Below are 17429 nucleotides of genomic sequence, written 5' to 3' on the forward strand. Positions count from 1 at the left end.
CTTGTGCTTGTATGCCATTTTGAACAGTATTGTGTATATCATTTTCGTCCCATTTAACTTGTGCTATTTCTTCCTAAAGACATGATTGTGTCATCTATGGATTTCTCCTTATCATCATGAAGGTAGCCATCTTTCAACCCCCCAGTGCGTTAGATCGCCTTATTGTGTGCTTTTGGTTCATGCTCTTTTACTTTCACATAAAGATCTGCTCTATTGACTTTGTTGTTGGTGTCAGCCATTTCTTGCTTGATTGAGTCACTTGATTGGTGATCATATTCTTATCCATGGAGATAAGTATCGGTGCTGGTGGAGATGCATTAAATTTGTGTATGACCTCTGCAATGATTTCCTGCTTTCCATTACTCTCCATGACTTGCACTTTCGTTCCAATGGCTGTAGCTTGCAAGCTGAAGCTAGAGCTCTCTTATTTCTTGCTACAAGTAATAGATTTGCTCGTGTCTCAAATGAGTCTTTGCATAGGGAGTGGGTGTCAATAATTCTACAATGGCAGAGTACAAGGGCTTGCTAACTAGAATTGAGGTAGTAAATGCTATCATCTTGAGAAGCTCCATATTTGCCTGTGTAAATCTGAGTACCCCAATGCTTTAAGTAACCGCTAAGTTGGGTCAAGGGTTCAAAGCCCCGGGGTGGGGGTTGGGAACTTTGGATTTTGAACGTCGAACCTAGGACTAAAAAGAAATCAAAATGTGAGTTGCAAGCTAAACTAAAAGAGAAAATGCCATGCTAAATAATGAGAGAGAGAGAGAGAGAAAGAGAGAGAGAGAGAGAGATGCATTTCCTTGCCTTATCTCCTCTCCCCAATTACCCTTTTCAAGCATCCTCCTTGCTCTCATCCTCATAAATGCACTCTCTACCACCACCACATTCACAGACTAAGGGGCTTAGCACATGGGAAGAAATAGGATGGGAATGGGAAAAGGTGGTCCCATGCATATTTCTATCCTATTCCCATCCCACCATGTGCTAACAAAAAAAGAACTAGGGATGGGTTTAGGAGGAAGAGGACACATGGCATCATTTCATGTGTTTAGGAGGTGGGGACCACGTAGGGACAAGCACACGTCATCCTTCCATGTTTTTGAATCCTAAAAAAGGGAAACCCATTTTGGCAACCAGGATCTAGAGGCCATGGTCCAGGATGGGAGAAAGAGTGGCTACTCCCATTCTAAATCCATCCTAGACCACTTGGTGTAGGATGGGAGTAATGATGACAAAAAGATTCCCATCCTAAACCCATGCTAGCCCCATCCATGTACTAAGGCCCTAAGTCTCAACTTGGTCAATTTGTATGATCGATTATATGAGGGATAGAGGGGCAAAAAGGAGGAGGGGGACTTTGTTTTCTAAACGTTTCCCATTCTGAGGAGTAGAAAGGCTCGCTTATGAGTCGTGTCGGTGCTGGTGGAGATGCATTAAATTTGTGTATGACCTCTGCAATGATTTCCTGCTTTCCATTACTCTCCATGACTTGCACTTTCGTTCCAATGGCTGTAGCTTGCAAGCTGAAGCTAGAGCTCTCTTATTTCTTGCTACAAGTAATAGATTTGCTCGTGTCTCAAATGAGTCTTTGCATAGGGAGTGGGTGTCAATAATTCTACAATGGCAGAGTACAAGGGCTTGCTAACTAGAATTGAGGTAGTAAATGCTATCATCTTGAGAAGCTCCATATTTGCCTGTGTAAATCTGAGTACCCCAATGCTTTAAGTAACCGCTAAGTTGGGTCAAGGGTTCAAAGCCCCGGGGTGGGGGTTGGGAACTTTGGATTTTGAACGTCGAACCTAGGACTAAAAAGAAATCAAAATGTGAGTTGCAAGCTAAACTAAAAGAGAAAATGCCATGCTAAATAATGAGAGAGAGAGAGAGAGAAAGAGAGAGAGAGAGAGAGATGCATTTCCTTGCCTTATCTCCTCTCCCCAATTACCCTTTTCAAGCATCCTCCTTGCTCTCATCCTCATAAATGCACTCTCTACCACCACCACATTCACAGACTAAGGGGCTTAGCACATGGGAAGAAATAGGATGGGAATGGGAAAAGGTGGTCCCATGCATATTTCTATCCTATTCCCATCCCACCATGTGCTAACAAAAAAAGAACTAGGGATGGGTTTAGGAGGAAGAGGACACATGGCATCATTTCATGTGTTTAGGAGGTGGGGACCACGTAGGGACAAGCACACGTCATCCTTCCATGTTTTTGAATCCTAAAAAAGGGAAACCCATTTTGGCAACCAGGATCTAGAGGCCATGGTCCAGGATGGGAGAAAGAGTGGCTACTCCCATTCTAAATCCATCCTAGACCACTTGGTGTAGGATGGGAGTAATGATGACAAAAAGATTCCCATCCTAAACCCATGCTAGCCCCATCCATGTACTAAGGCCCTAAGTCTCAACTTGGTCAATTTGTATGATCGATTATATGAGGGATAGAGGGGCAAAAAGGAGGAGGGGGACTTTGTTTTCTAAACGTTTCCCATTCTGAGGAGTAGAAAGGCTCGCTTATGAGTCGTGAGTTTATTTTCTTACGGTGGGAGGGGGAGGGGGATCAAGGGTCTTTCAAAAGGCTTCCCTTGCCGTCCCCTTTTGATGCCTTCCTTCTATTCCTTTTAAAAACCTATTTGAAAATCCCAAAAGGCCCTTCCCCCTCCCAATTTTACACACAAATTAAAATGGGGCGTTGGCAAGGCAAGGAGAAATGGGGGTTTCCCATTTTGGGGTCTAAAAGGACCCTAGATGATCCTCTCTCTCTCTCTCTCTCTCTCTCTCTCTCTCTCTCTCTCCAACTTCATACTCCCGCCGTCTCATCCACCTAGATGAACTGATGATGATGATGATGATACGGATGTGTAGTTGATCACTCTGACATGACTATGTAGTACTTAGCACTAGCTTTTTGCATTCTACATTGGTATGGATGCTCGTTTAGTAGCTCCACCCTCACAATTTGTTTGTATCAGAATTCTCACGATCTCATAGACCCATCCATCTTCCGAAGACTTTAACAAACTCTCTCTCTCTCTCTCTCTCTCTCTCTCTCTCTCTCTCCGACTTCATGCTCCCGCCGTCTCATCCACCTAGATGAATTGATGATGATGATGATGTGTAGTCAATCACTCTGACATGACTATGTAGTACTTCACACTAGCTTTTTGCTTTCGACTTTAGTGTGGATGTAGGGGGGGAAGAAGGGTGATTGAGTAGAGTGCATTTGCCAGTGCAAAGGTGATAGAGTGCATTCTAATCACCTTCCACCTTCACAATTTGTATTAGGATTCTCACAGTCTCATAGATCTTCCAAAGACTTTAATAAGCTCTCTCTCTCTCTCTCATACACAAACAAACAAAGAAATCAAGTATGAGTGTAGAATTAAGCATTAAGAAATGTTCCAAAACATAGATCCTATTTTCAAAGTTTTCTACTTTCCTCGAACTTTTGCTAAAGTATAATGCATTCATGTGGCCACTATAATTGTGCACATTTCTATCATCAAAGCTCTAGTAGACCCAAAGAAATTATATCTATGGCCAACCCAAGACAAAAGTATCATTGATCCTTCCTCTCCAAGTGCCTCCAAGACTTCCCATTGACAAGAATCCAAAATGGGTCAACTAGTAGGGACAATAGAACATGTATTTTATCTTAGGTATAATAGACGTGTCACAAGACCTTTCAAACAAAAGATGTTTTCAAGATTGGCCCAAATCACTCGTGTGAGAATATTGTCCACCCATTGATAAGTTGCTTACAAGTTGAACATTAAGAGAATTGTTCCTAGGTAGGATATTTGGCACCTTCATACAACACATGGTACGAGCCTTCACTCTCAACTCTTTGCCCACATTTTGCTAGGACCAAGGAGTCCATTTCTTCAACATGAATAGTCATTGTGTTCCATCCCTTCTTGTATGTCCTCTAGATGCTGCACGTAAGCCCTTTTCCTAGCCTCACAATGATATCTATGGCTAGGAGGTGGTGAAGAGGTTGAAGCTCTTCTCGCACAACCTCTGGATATTGTACATGAGCCCTTTTCCCAGCCCTCTCTCATAATGCTCACCTATATGGCTAAGAGGTAGTGAAGACTCATGAGGTTGATTATGCAATTATACTTTTAACCTTGGAATGCATATTAAATTCTGATGCCCATAAAAACTCATCGTGGACTCCTAGTTATCGTGGCACTATTTATCACAACATATTTATCATGGTCTTTGTCCAAATGGCATGCAAAATATCATCATACTCTCATTGCTTCATCTACAATGGACACGCTCTTGTCAAGTTTTCATTTATTTCATTATATGCTCTCTTTTAGATCAATAGTATGAAGTGGCAGTGGTAACAGAGGGAAAATATCTTTTCCTCTAAAAAACAATATTTGGTAGCAGCAGGAGGATAATTTCAGTGGTCAAAGCAGAAAAATTTTACAATATAACCTGCCGCCCAAAAAAAAGGCAAATAGAAAAAGAATTTGGCCTAGCATTTTCAGTATGGCATATGACGCCATCATAAATGCTTGCCTTCCGTACAAAAGAATGATAAACCGCTACAGGCAACAATCATCCTCAATGACAGACACAGCCATGCCCCTCAACCTGTTGATGGTAAAATATTCCAGACTTCTCAACTCAGAATCTCACTGACCACTTCTTTAGCATTCTAGGAATATTGGAACATGTGTTCCGTAAGGCATATGAATCCAAAAGAAAAAGGTAAATGACGAGCCTTGATAGATTATTGCCCACATAAGCTGCACAGCGTGAAACTCTGCAAAAATCCATAACCATGAGTCCAAAGTCAAGTACCATCTCCCAATTCTCTTTGGCAATCCAACTGTTGTCTGCAAGCCCCTCAAAACTGCCAGAGATATTAGGCAGACTGGTCAAGATAATAAGGCAACTGTGCATCTCATTGGTCCAATTCCTCAACCATCAAGCCGGAGTTTAAAGTCTTCTCTCCCAATTTTCCTCAGGTATTCAAAGTGTGCCGCAAGAGCCATCCAAAACTGCCAGGCAACCAATATCAGTTAGTGAGATATAAAAAGCAACTAGACACTAGACTTGACTACTTTTAAAAGAAAAAAGCTTACAGATGGAAAGCAGTAGTATGGAATATTGAACTCCTTGCATGTCTCCCTCACTATTGACTGGATCCTGGGATAATGTAGATGGCATACTGCAGGAAATAAATGATGTTCGATCTGCAACCATAGCTTTCACAATTCAGAAGCAAAAACCACATTACAATCCCAGCCAGTAAAGAATTTAAAACTAACGTCACAGCATCTGTGGATTTAGCCCCGTCAACTAACCTTTGGCAATACAAAAACGTAGGTGGCCAAGGGTGCAACATCAATAGGCAACAGTTTTACACAACGCTTGGGGTTACTCAACACAGACTTCAAACCGTTTGACCCCACATATGCGAATAGTTTAAATGACAAATCTGCAACTAAGTCCTGTTTACACATTGACTTATGCCAGAAAGAATCCACCCCCTAAACGTGGACTCTGCAGCTAGTTGTGAACCTAGTATTTTGGTAAAACTCAACTAGTATTTCGTCAAAATACTAGTTGGGTCAAAAGATGCATTCACCAATGCTTACATATCTTCAGGAGAACGCTTTTATTTATTGAAAAATTCGTTGCCTCAGATGGTACATTAAAAAATGTGCTCATCATGAGCCATCATCTTCATGCATTTGACATATCAAAACAAAAGACCTAAACAATAGCAGAAAGAGTTACCAACATGCAGAAAAAACTGGTGCTCACAAGCAAGGCTGCACATAGGTTTTAGTTGACTTGCAAATCCTTAAACACTTTTGGCTTCAGAAGTCAACTTTTGTACAAAGCATTGATGTTGCCTCAGATGGTATGGACAATGGCTTCTCCTCACAAGCCAAAAGCTTGGGCCATTGACAGGACACATCCACAGATGCTGCTTACATCAATAGCTTGGATTCGTAAATTGCTGCTGCCTAAGATGGTATGGACAATTTCACTCATACTTGCCCATGGTCTTCAAGCCACTTAGCACGTTGGAAAATATGGTCTTTCATTCATTTAGCATGCCAAAAGGTAAGGTCAAACAAAAGATTGGGAATCATGTCACAAGCAGAAAAAAGTGTTCAGATGAAGACCCCCATATAAGCTCGGAAGGATTTGCGATTGCATCAAAAACAAACTCCAAATACGTATTTGCTTTTGTGCGGCTTTGGAGACATCTATTGTAGTTGCCTAAGGTAAGGATTCCATAATCTTCAAGCAATTGAGAGATCAAACAAAATAAGAATCCAAAATCAAGATCCTTTACCGAAAGTTCATAATAAACTCATGTTGAATAGTGACCACATCACTAACATAAACTCTCTTAAGGACATAAATACGGATAAATATACGGCTTCAGAGACATCTATGCACAAAGCACTGCTGTTGCCTCAGATGGTACGGAGATTATCATTCATTATAAGCCATAGGTTGAGGCGAAGGACATGTGAGAAGGAAGAACAGCCATCTGGTTCTTTCGATCAGGCAGCCTCGAAGTATCCCATGAGTTTTAAATGTGCCTGCCTCATCTTTACAGAACAAGCAGTAGTCAAACTTCAACGCATGTGTACTACACCCCCCTTGTTTAATTCCAAGGCTTTCCCAGACTATCTTACACAATGTTTAAACCATGCCTTGAAACCCTCCATTCTTGCAGTTCAATAATAAAACCCAACCTATATCACAACCCCATTGCCAGCCCAGATCACTGACCTAGAGTAATAACTACACTACAGAATTGACCTCAATGAGATGTATTAACCTTTGCCTCACGAACATCTCGCAAGGAAGATTGCACTCACAACCAAAAACAGTGCACCACAGTAAATTCAGAAAAGCAACTAAAACCTCAGTTATGGCTTCAGAACAAATCTTTCACAGTAAGCATTGCTGTTGCCTCAGATGGTACGGACAATAAAAAAGTCATCATAAGCCACAACTTTGCAGTAGCACCCAATAAAATGAAGCAATTCAATTGAGCAACGACCCGACAAATAATGCAAACTTCTTATTGAAGAATAGCGGTAAGCATTACAATCATACAAAGAATAGAAAGTATGAACCTTGAATGTCCACAATATCCAGATTTCTCACCATCATACAATTACACAAAGAATAGAAAGCATTACAAGCATACAAAGAATGAACCTTGAATGTCCACAATATCCAAAATTCTCACGCTCTCATCTGATTCTTTAGTCGCTCAGCACCCGTACAGCTGAATGTTGTCCAAACGATAGCAACCCCAGATTGAGTGGAATGGCAATGTTGGATGAGAGATCACACAAACCGCAATCAAATTTCAATGTAAATTAAACCTGAATTTTTGCCTAGTATACCAACATTATGGAGTCGTGTTATAAAACAATGTATTTTGCATAAGACTGCATATGAGACACTTACAAATGCTCAGGTGTAGCCATATGGATCCATGATTGAATCCAACATTGGGTTTCAAATTGAGTCACATTCAACCGCGATGAAAATCTTGCCAAATTTTTGTGTGTTTCTTTTCCATTTAGGTCGCTAAAGGCTTGGACCCTAAATTGTGCAGCAAAGGTGGACATCTGACAAGATCACAGGTTGTCCTAGCATAAGCCATTGAATAGGTATAGGTACAGTTCGATCACTTGGATGGCCATTGATTCAACCATAGTAAAGAACCTAGTCAATGGGGCTGGATTGGCTCCATGAAAAAGCTATACAGACCCCGCTTCATTAGCCGCCTTGGCAAGTGGCACTGGAGCAAATTCATCCAACCTTCTTCCTACCACAGATGTCTGGGTCACTGTGAGTCAGCAACCAAAGGATAACTATGATTGGGTCAATCTACCCCCATAGCAATAGCAAATTAGCCCTATTTTCAGAGCTTGGTGCCTTGATTTCCAGAGAAAAGAGGCGTCTTATCTGGAAAAGAGCCACCTATTATATGCTACAAAACCAGGAGCTATAACAACATATTCCTCAATCCTATTTATATCAAAGATACCTGCAAGCCAAACCTTTGCTGTTCAACTCTAATTCCATTGCAATAAAGCCATACGCAAATAGCTGCTTCATTACTTCAAGAATAGCAGCTATTTTCCTCTGGCTGTATTATATTGAAATCAGTTACAACCAAACAGGTATAAGTACAGCCCATCTTTTTTGGCAAAACAGGGCAGAAGCTGGCCTTTGACCCTTTGCAGAGTACACGTAATATCCGAGCCTCTTCAGAATTTAGAATTCTATCGAAGTCCTATCCATATCTGTCCCAAACAAAAAAATATGCTTTGCCAGTCCCCTCCAGACATCAACATTTACAAAGAATAAAAGTTCACGTTGCAAATATGATTCAAGAAAAACTGCAAGCATTTGCTCAAACCAGATCAAGAAATGAAGAAGAGAGATGCAAGCTTGCATTTATCTTTGACTTGTGCTATTTTCACTGACATTACAACTACAAAGAATGAAAGGCACAAGCCAGTTCCAAAGATTCCCTAGGCAATGAGCTGGGTTTCTTTGGAACAAGCCGGTTTCTTTCTTTCAGCCTTTTCCGGTTTTTTCCATACTCAGCACCTTCGGGGCTGCTGTCTTGTATGAAATCTTTCAAGCATTAATAGAAGGTTCCTTTCTTTGGAGGGGGGCAGGGGGGAGGGGGGGAAGACACAAGCTTGCATTTATCATTAACTTGTGCTCTTTTCACTGACTTTATTACCTGGAAGTTGAGACCACCACTCACATGTGTCCAGAAAAGGGAGTCCGTGCAAAAATTCCTGGTGGTGCTCACCTAACAAGGAAATGGCACCAGAGAGAGAATGACAATCTTATAATACTTCAAATAAGCAAGCTACCCAAAACATTTGATGAAAAAAGGGTTTCACAGAACAGCTATATATAGATAGTTCTCATTTTGATCAAATCCCACACCTACCAAGAACATCTAGGTTCCTCAATCTGTCCTTCCACAGGGTCAAAAAGAAATGTCAGATGCCTGCCAGACCCACACATGGACAGGCACACAAGCACCAGAGCGGCGTCCCAAAACACAAGGTGAATTCCAAATTCAATCAAATGTTTGCTAGTGAACGAATCCACAAATTGCCCACTGCAAAGACAGTAGGTGTTGAGCTTCTACATACTTGCAAATTACACCGTACACAAATATAGAAAACACCTAACACCAGGTGAAGGGAAACCCAATTAAAAGTTAACCCAGGTACACAAGCAAAGGTTTACCTGTAGAGCTGCCCAATCTTCTGACACTTTAGGAACTCCAGCACTCAATTCTACAACTGGAAATGCGGCTTCTTCAACAACATGAGCCACCTGAAACATCAATGCCAAGGCCCAACCAGCGACCAACTGGTCCAGCCAAAAAGTTTGTACCAAGATACTATCAGTTCCAATAACCATTTCAATGAGCAACGTTCGTCAAAATTCCCATCCATTTTCTTTTTAAAACTAAGATGGAATAGGACCTAAACCAAAATTTACCTGGCTGACAAGGTACAAACAAGCTATGCCAATAAAACTCTGGCAGCTGAAGATTGCAGGCAAAACTAGCATATACAGGGCATAAAATAGCTTCCCTCCCCAAAAAATGCCCAACTCCATGGAGGTCATCTTGGCAATCTTTATACTGGATCCCAAACAATTATGTAAGAAAATTAAACCTCACAACCTCGTCAAAGCAATACGCCATGGAAAACAAAAGAATAAATCTAGTCCATAAAGTATGACAAGGTATCTCCTCCTTGGAATTTTGTCACCTCCCCGGAGGATATAAAAGGATTCAAACTTTAGAAAAAAATGAAACTGCAATGCCAGACTTAAAAAAGGATTCAAACTTCAAAAAAGCAGACATTGAAAGGCCAGAGTCAAAAGACTTACGAGCCAATTGCTCCAGTTCTATAAGCCATAAAATCATCGATGAAAACACTCTTAAGTGCAAGAAGGCCATAAAGGCATGCCAAATACAAATGCTGCAATGAGAAGATCAATGTTTCCAGTGAGATTCTAATCACAAGAATGTACATGAAGAACATAATTCAAGAGTCCAACATTGTTAACAAGAAAAGAAAGGAAGATGCAAAAAAAGGCTGCACTTTTTATCCCAATATAGAATGTCACGTGATGAGTCTGTAAAGTTATTAACCTGGTAAGAGTGATATTTCTGCCTCGGCTGCTGTGGTGTTACTCTTCGCACATCAGGATCTTTAACTCCTGATATAAAAATTCAAGGTAGCAATAAACATTAAGTTTAAGACAATGGTCCATTATTGTAACCTCCCAGGACTCATAAGACAGTCATTAACATATGTTAGTACGTAATAAGGCTTAAGTTTTTAAAACGTGCTTTGGATAACTAAACCTCAAAGCATCAATCGTGGATGTTTGAGAGGTAGATCTCTAAGGCTTTCTGTATTTTATACGCCCAGCCTGAATCCAGGAACATGTTTAAAGCCATTGAGATCTTGAACTCATAATAGGCCACACAGAAGGTCGAAACAATCAACTAGATGGGACTGGCTAGTATAATATCCCCACCAACTTCATCAGAGCCCAATGCTTTAAATGGCGTACTCACTTATATCTGGATCATAGCCATCCACATTAGTAAAACAATGATGCCCAACAACATGCTGCTGTCTCCACATGAAACTGCAAGATATAAATCAGCTTGTCAATATTTAAAAATGGTCACTTGGACAGAAAAATAACAGCAAAATACATAGAAAGCATGACAACTCAGCGCACCTGCTTGCTCCAACAAAATCTAAAGAAGCGCTCATTAAGTATCCTAGCCAGCGCCAATCAGAATACGCACCTGCATCAAATTTAAACCTAGATACTTGATAGACATTCATGCCATAGGATCAAAACCTAACATGGTATGAGAAGGACTGCATATGTTCGATTTAAAATCTCCAATGAGGAAACCAACTCACCATGATTGGCATCATGTTGGATGGACATACCAACCTGAGCAGCCAAAAAGCCTGTGGCCATAGCAAATGGCATGGAAAACATAATACTTTGACTCCAATAGAAGGTAAAATAATAGCACAACAAATACGCAGCCAAAACAATGAATGACTTGAGGAACATGTGAGGATGCACCCTCGGGTTAACCTGCACAAAATTTAGTTTTAAAGACTAACCATTGCAGAGACAGATAAACCTGACAAAAATACATAGGAAAGGGAAGAGGAGAAGCCTTGTACCTTAGACTTTCTGAAATAAGTTTCTACACGTTGCTTTAGCGTATGGTAAAAGTCTTCCTTCCCTGCACTCTTATAATACAAGGGGGGAGTTTCCGTATGCTTGTGTATTGCAGTTTCTTTAAGTTCTCCGACGCAATACCGTGCCAACATCTTCCTAAATGAGGAAAGGATACTTAGATAACATCCCAAATGTTGGCAGATTTCGCAAACTGATTCCCTTTAGCGAATCACAGATAGCAAACAAGAAAATCCCTGTAGCATCCTAGAAGATTAATTTTACCTAAAAAGACCTAGGAAGCAGCAAGGAAAGAAGGGTAAACCTATGTCTGTGACTCCTAAAAGGTCTCACCCCTCGGTCTCTATGGCTGGTGAGGATGAAAACCTCAATTAAACTCGCAATAGAGCTTTCCAGCCCCAGTGGCAGCATACATTTTCCCCTCCACATCCATAATCCATGTTACGTAAACAAAAGAATTGGAAGCTAGGCATGGCTTCAAAGGTGAGATGCTGATAGCATTAGTAGGTCACGTAAAAATAATGGCAAGCAATAAAGAATAATCTCAGCATAGATAAGGCTCCATCAGGTGATGCCCTGAGAGCATTTTGACAAGAATGCAAATTATAACAGGTCAAGTCGAATAATGGAAAGCAGTAGAACACAGCCACATCATAAATACACTCGCTGACACCTTGCAAACAACCTATGTGCATGCTCAAGTACAGTGAGCATAATTGGAACCTCCAAAATACAAAAGGAAAAAAATAACAATGCCCCTCTATAGACCTTCAAAGACTCGTTGAAGCATCACATAATGTACAGAGCACAAGTAGCATCTTTATTTATATCAAAAACCTTGGGTTGAACACTACGTTATGATGCGATGGATACGTCATACTCACCGAACGTAAAGTGGATGGTAGGACTCAAAAAGCTGCGTAGAATCTTTCCCCGCATTCACAAAGATAAGGGTGCCTCCTGGATGATGCGGGATCCTGGGCAAGAAGGCAGCACGCAGTCAAAGACATGTACGCATAAGACAAGCAAGCGCATGTAGCGACGATACAGGTCAGCAGCTAGAGAAACGCACCAGGAAGTTACATCGTAAACCTTGCCCGAAATAATCAACCAGCAATCTTCCGGCGTGTTATGTCTGAGAACCTCTTGAGAGCTGTACGCGCGCGGTTGGCTTTTTTCATCGAAGTCTTGCTCGCACGAAGCAACAGCATCGTCCGTGGGTACATGGGGAGCCATTTCCCCTGCGCCGGCGTAACTGCATTATTCGATGAAGTAGAAAAACCAACAAATGAGAGGGAGGCAATTGGTATGTTTACTGTAGAAGCTGACGTCATGGGTACTGGATGCAAGCAGCAGGCATGCGAAAAACAGTGCATGCAAGGCAAAACCGGCAGGAATGAGGGGAAGGAACCGACGGAGGGGGGAAAGCTGGATGAAAAAGTGGAAGCAAGGAAGGAATAGAAGGAAAAGTATGAAGGAAGCACTGTGGGAAGGGCACAAGGAGAGCGAAAAAGGGAAGCCATAGCCAAAAGGATGTGGTGAACCAATGGAGGAGAGCAAGCAGGAAGAGAGAGGGAGAAGGGAAGAGGAAATGCACCTGGAGAAGAGAGCAGAAATCGGAACCCTAAAACAGTCTGCTGCTGCTGAAGCTCGCAATCACCATAGCCAAACACAGTTTGCTCACAAGCTCCAAAACGAAGAAAACGAAGATTTTGCGTCTTACTCCCCCCCCCCTTTATATACATCCCTTTCCCCTCATCTTACCGACCATGCTTGCCACGTGTCCCAGTCGCCCCCACCTCATCGAAATATACCCGCTTCCTTTTTGGGATATCCCCTTCTCCCTCAAGGCCACTCAGTAGAATCCCCCACCACATGAGTACAGTCACACACTGCACAGAAACACCTGAGCCCGCACCTATAGACCCTACTTTATTGGATGGCAGAGTCGTAGAGGTAGTTCTACAACAAGCGAGTGCAAGTACTCGTGAGGACTGCCCTTAGAGGGACGAGTTAATTTGGGAAGAGAGGGTGTGTGTGTGTGTGTGTGAGAGAGAGAGAGGGGGGCAGGTGGGGGTTGGCAAGGGGGGTGGAGAGTGTGTGTGTGTGTGTGAGAGAGAGAGAGAGGGGGGTAGGCAGGGGTTGGTAAGGGGGGTGGAAAGAGGGAGAGAGAGAGAGAGAGCTGACTCACGAAAATAGAAAGTGGCCAAACGTGGCCTAAAACAAGTGGAGAGCACTGCCTGCTGCAAGGCAATGCTAACAAAAACACATCCTTTCAAACTACTAATTTCACATTAGTTGAGGTAACACTACAACCTTTTATGCGTATTAACCACTACTAAATTTCAAAAGTAGTTGAGGTAGTACTACAAAAAAGCCAGGCTTTAATGCCCCATTCACAACTGCTTTCAAAAAAGACCATGGCCCTGCTTTATTGAAAAAATAAGGGGTTGAGGTAGTAATACAAAAAGGAAACCTTTAATGCCCATTAAAGACTACTAATTTAGAAAGTAGTTGAGATGGTACTCTAGCAAGGCAATCTTTAATGCCCATTAACCACTACATATTTCAAAAGTAGTTGAGGTCATTTCAAAAATGACCAATGGCCCTACTTTAATTAAAAAATAAGGCGTTGAGGTAGTACTACAAAAAGGAAACTTTTAATGCCCATTAAAGACTACTAATTTAGAAAGTAGTTGAGATGGTACTATACATTATTTCAAAAGTAGTTGAGGTCATTTCAAAAATGATCAATGGCTGTGCTTTATTGTTGATAAGAGGAAAGTCATTGAGGTGTTATAACAAAAAGGCAACCTTTAATGCCCATTAACAACTATTTTTCTGAATTTGCCAATGGCCTTGCTTTAATGATAGAGGTAGTACTAAAGGAAGGCAACCTTTAACAACTTATCATATGGTAAACAAACAAGGGAGTACAAGTACTCGTGAGCACTGCCTTCAAGTTGGTTTTGTCAAAGGAAAACAATTGTCAAGATGAATAAATGATTAATTTGCAACACATGTGATGGAAGCTGTGTATAGGAAAGTTCGAATGATTTGCAAACTCCATGTGTGTGTGTGTGTGTGTGTGTGTGTGAGAGAGAGAAAGAGGGGGGGGAGAGAGAGGGGAGAGAGGGGAGAGAGCGGGGGGGAGAGAGAGAGAGAGAAAGAGAGAGAGAGCGAGGGGAGAGAGGGGGGAGAGAGGGGAGAGAGAGAGCGAGGGGAGAGAGGGGGGAGAGAGAGAGAGAGAGAGAGAGAGAGAGAGAGCGGGGGGGAGAGGAGAGAGGAGAGAGAGAGAGAGAGGGGGGAGGAGAGAGGAGAGAGGAGAGATGAGAGGAGAGGAGAGAAGGGAGGGGAGGGGAGAGGAGAGGAGAGGAGAGGAGAGAGAGAGAGAGAGAGAGAGAGAGAGGAGAGAGGAGAGAGAGAGAACCAAAATAGAAGGGGCCACGTGGCAACAAAGTATGTGGGACACTTTTTTAAGAAAAGTGTACCTAGAGCGCTGCTTGAAGGCAGTGCTAACAAACACAATACTTAACACTAACGTCAATTACATAAAATTCATGTTGACCAAATACACACAAAACAAAACATCTAACTTGATTAGCCAAAAAAAAAAAACCAACTTTCTATTGATCCCAAAAATGAAGCACACTCTCTTGTAGGTCACCATCATGCTAGAAATAGGTTTTAGTCATAGCACAAGCTGAAACGGTTAGTTGAGATAGTAATCAACATATTTTCTTATCCAATAGATTGATTGTATTTACTAAAGTATAACTAACAAATAGATTGAGTGTGTGCATTAATTATATTTAATTAAAGGATCACTCAACTTGGCTTTCATTTTGCAAAGGGAGAACTCTTTAAAAAAACTTTGTTCTTCCTCCTCGGTTGTATCGTGGATCGTTTCATGCTAGCTAGCCACCATTTTAATAACACACAAACGCACACATCAAGCCATTGCATTTTGTTTTCACACGATTTTACAAGGAGAGTTGGAATTTACAGTGCTTACTTGCCCCTTGTGTGGGGATGGTTCTATGAGACCCAAAGTTGTGAGGTGTTCTCTTCATGGAGCCTTTGGATGGCAAAGATCATGGCATGCATGTTAGGGATCAAGTACAAGCTACTTTGCGGCTCGATTTTTGGGGTGGGGGGAATTGGGGGCTAGACAAGGGGAAAGAGGCGGGGCGGGGGGTGGTTCCCAAGTACTTGTCATGCAATGGCATTGTACCGGAAGTCCATTACTTCCAATATATGCACAAACATACACTACTATAAGGCAAATGTATGCCTTTCACTTGTGGTGCTCATCGCAATATCCAATGTCGTACATCAATGAAATGTTTTTTAAATCCTCATAGTAGCTATATGGTAGAGGAGGTCCTCTTACTCATCGCATCAAAGAGGCATAGCAATCATTGCTTTATCACTCCTCGAGAAAGATTACAAATTTGAGTAAACTAATATCATAAAAGGACACTTAGAAATCAACGTTGTATTGAACATTGACTTGCATATCAATTTCTCCCCGCACTAGACTTAGTACTGTCAAATCATGCTTTGTCACACCCATTGATTGATTCTAGGTTTGGACTTGTGGAGGCTAAACCACAAGGCACATTGTCCTAGTAGTCATATGTTCTTAGCTTACCCAACTCATATCCACTTGTTCTAGTTTTCGTTTATGTCTATATTTTTTCGTAAACTATCCAAGCATAAAATGCATCATCCATGCATTCTTACTATCTATGGGTTAGCAATCTAATCACTGTTTCAAAGTTAGATGTTCAGTGCTTTACAAACAATGAGTCTATATCATCGATAGTCTAGGTGAAAAGTACGTACATTACATGTGACATCATATCTATCGATTCTTTCCATAGTTAATGGCAAATTTTACCTCTATAAGTTGTAATTAAATTATGCTATAGAAAATACTATTCTCTTAGTGCTAGGGACTCTAGATTTCTCGCTTTGAATCTCCCTCTACAATTTTTAGTGCCTCATCAAATTCTTCCATGAGGACTTGCACAATTTTGTTTCATGTGAGGCTGGTGCTTTAAAGTAATATCTTTCACCTCTTTCTCCCTTGACCACATATATTTCTTTAGTCATATAATCATATCGGAGGTACACCCTACCTCAAATTTAATTCTATATCTTGACAATTTTCTTATTTTGTCATGGTATCAGAGCATCCTTGCCTTTCGCTGAGGCACTGTGATCTGTATGCGAGAGTATGAGAGAGTGTGATAGCTTGAGAGATTGAAAAATCGAGTTTTCTCTATCGTGAAAGAAAAATTCCGTTCATTGAAAGAAAACTTCCGTCCATTCTGTTCATCTCTATTGGAGAGAGAGTTCTTTAAGTATAATTTTCATCACGTGAGAGAGAGAGGCTCATGTGATAGTCTTTGAGTTTATTGAGAGAGATATTCTCTAGTTTGTGAGAGGAATGTTTCCATCCATTTCCTTCTTCTCTTTATGAGAGATAGAGATAGAGAGAGCTACTTCTGAGAAATAGAGAGAGAGCTGAGATTTTTCCTTCATTTTCCTTTGAGACCATTGACAGAGTCTTGGATTCCTTCTTTTCTATTCTTGACATTGCCATGGGTCTCCACATATCTATGAAATATGAGTGAGTCTACAAAAGCAAAGCTATCAAAGCCTTTTACTCTGCTAAAGCCGACTAGCAACTACGACCTCTCCAACTAACTACAACTACAACTCAGCCATCTCCTGCGACAACTTCGAGCCGCTTCTCCAAGCTCCATGAGCAGTAGCTCCACAAGTGGGCTCACAAGAAAGTGAGAACCCTTCCCTGCACAAGGCGGCTCACAAGATAGCTCTTGCTACGATTGATTCACTGCACCATCAATGACTACAACTCTCCAACAAAGGTGACTCCATAGAGGCACCACAAACAACGAGCCCTGCCCCAATCTGCATCTCCAAAACAGCCTCTGCAGACTCCAGTGCCATCATGGGCATAACAATCTCACAGGCAGCTTGCAAACTCCACTGCCACGCACAAACGAGCAAACGGACAACACTGTAGCAGACGACCTCCAGTATCCATCTCGCCTCAGCAGCAAGCCTACTGGCAACCTCGAGGGATTCTACAACGGATGCTTCTCCTCAGC

The 17429-nt window shown here is 41.6% G+C and overlaps 1 protein-coding gene across 3 annotated transcripts; it reads right to left on the reverse strand.

The window, feature by feature from the left end:
• Positions 1 to 4288: 4288 nt before the first annotated feature.
• On the reverse strand, positions 4289 to 12989 carry LOC147897693 (acyl-lipid (8-3)-desaturase-like). 3 transcript variants are annotated; one of them, XM_087380564.1, is made up of 14 exons: positions 12884 to 12989; positions 12359 to 12541; positions 12171 to 12263; positions 11271 to 11424; positions 10995 to 11178; positions 10804 to 10873; positions 10634 to 10707; positions 10202 to 10269; positions 9937 to 10028; positions 9541 to 9685; positions 9283 to 9408; positions 8762 to 8833; positions 5106 to 5216; positions 4289 to 5021 (listed from the first exon to the last, which is right to left on the reverse strand). In XM_087380564.1, exons 2-14 carry the CDS (start codon positions 12520 to 12522, stop codon positions 4941 to 4943), a joined length of 1434 nt encoding a protein of 477 aa, XP_087236690.1. In that variant the 5' UTR covers positions 12523 to 12541; positions 12884 to 12989; the 3' UTR covers positions 4289 to 4940. The 3 variants fall into 3 exon arrangements, with proteins under 3 accessions (XP_087236690.1, XP_087236691.1, XP_087236692.1); XM_087380565.1 differs by having other exon boundaries at positions 12359 to 12527; positions 12884 to 12977; XM_087380566.1 differs by lacking the exons at positions 12359 to 12541; positions 12884 to 12989 and having other exon boundaries at positions 11271 to 11420; positions 12171 to 12267.
• Between the last annotated feature and the right edge of the window lie 4440 nt (positions 12990 to 17429).

This window comes from Dipteris shenzhenensis, chromosome 10, assembly GCF_047967505.1.
Source record: "Dipteris shenzhenensis isolate YYH24624 ecotype China chromosome 10, Dip_SZ_1.0, whole genome shotgun sequence".
In the NCBI taxonomy this organism is placed as follows: domain Eukaryota; kingdom Viridiplantae; phylum Streptophyta; class Polypodiopsida; order Gleicheniales; family Dipteridaceae; genus Dipteris; species Dipteris shenzhenensis.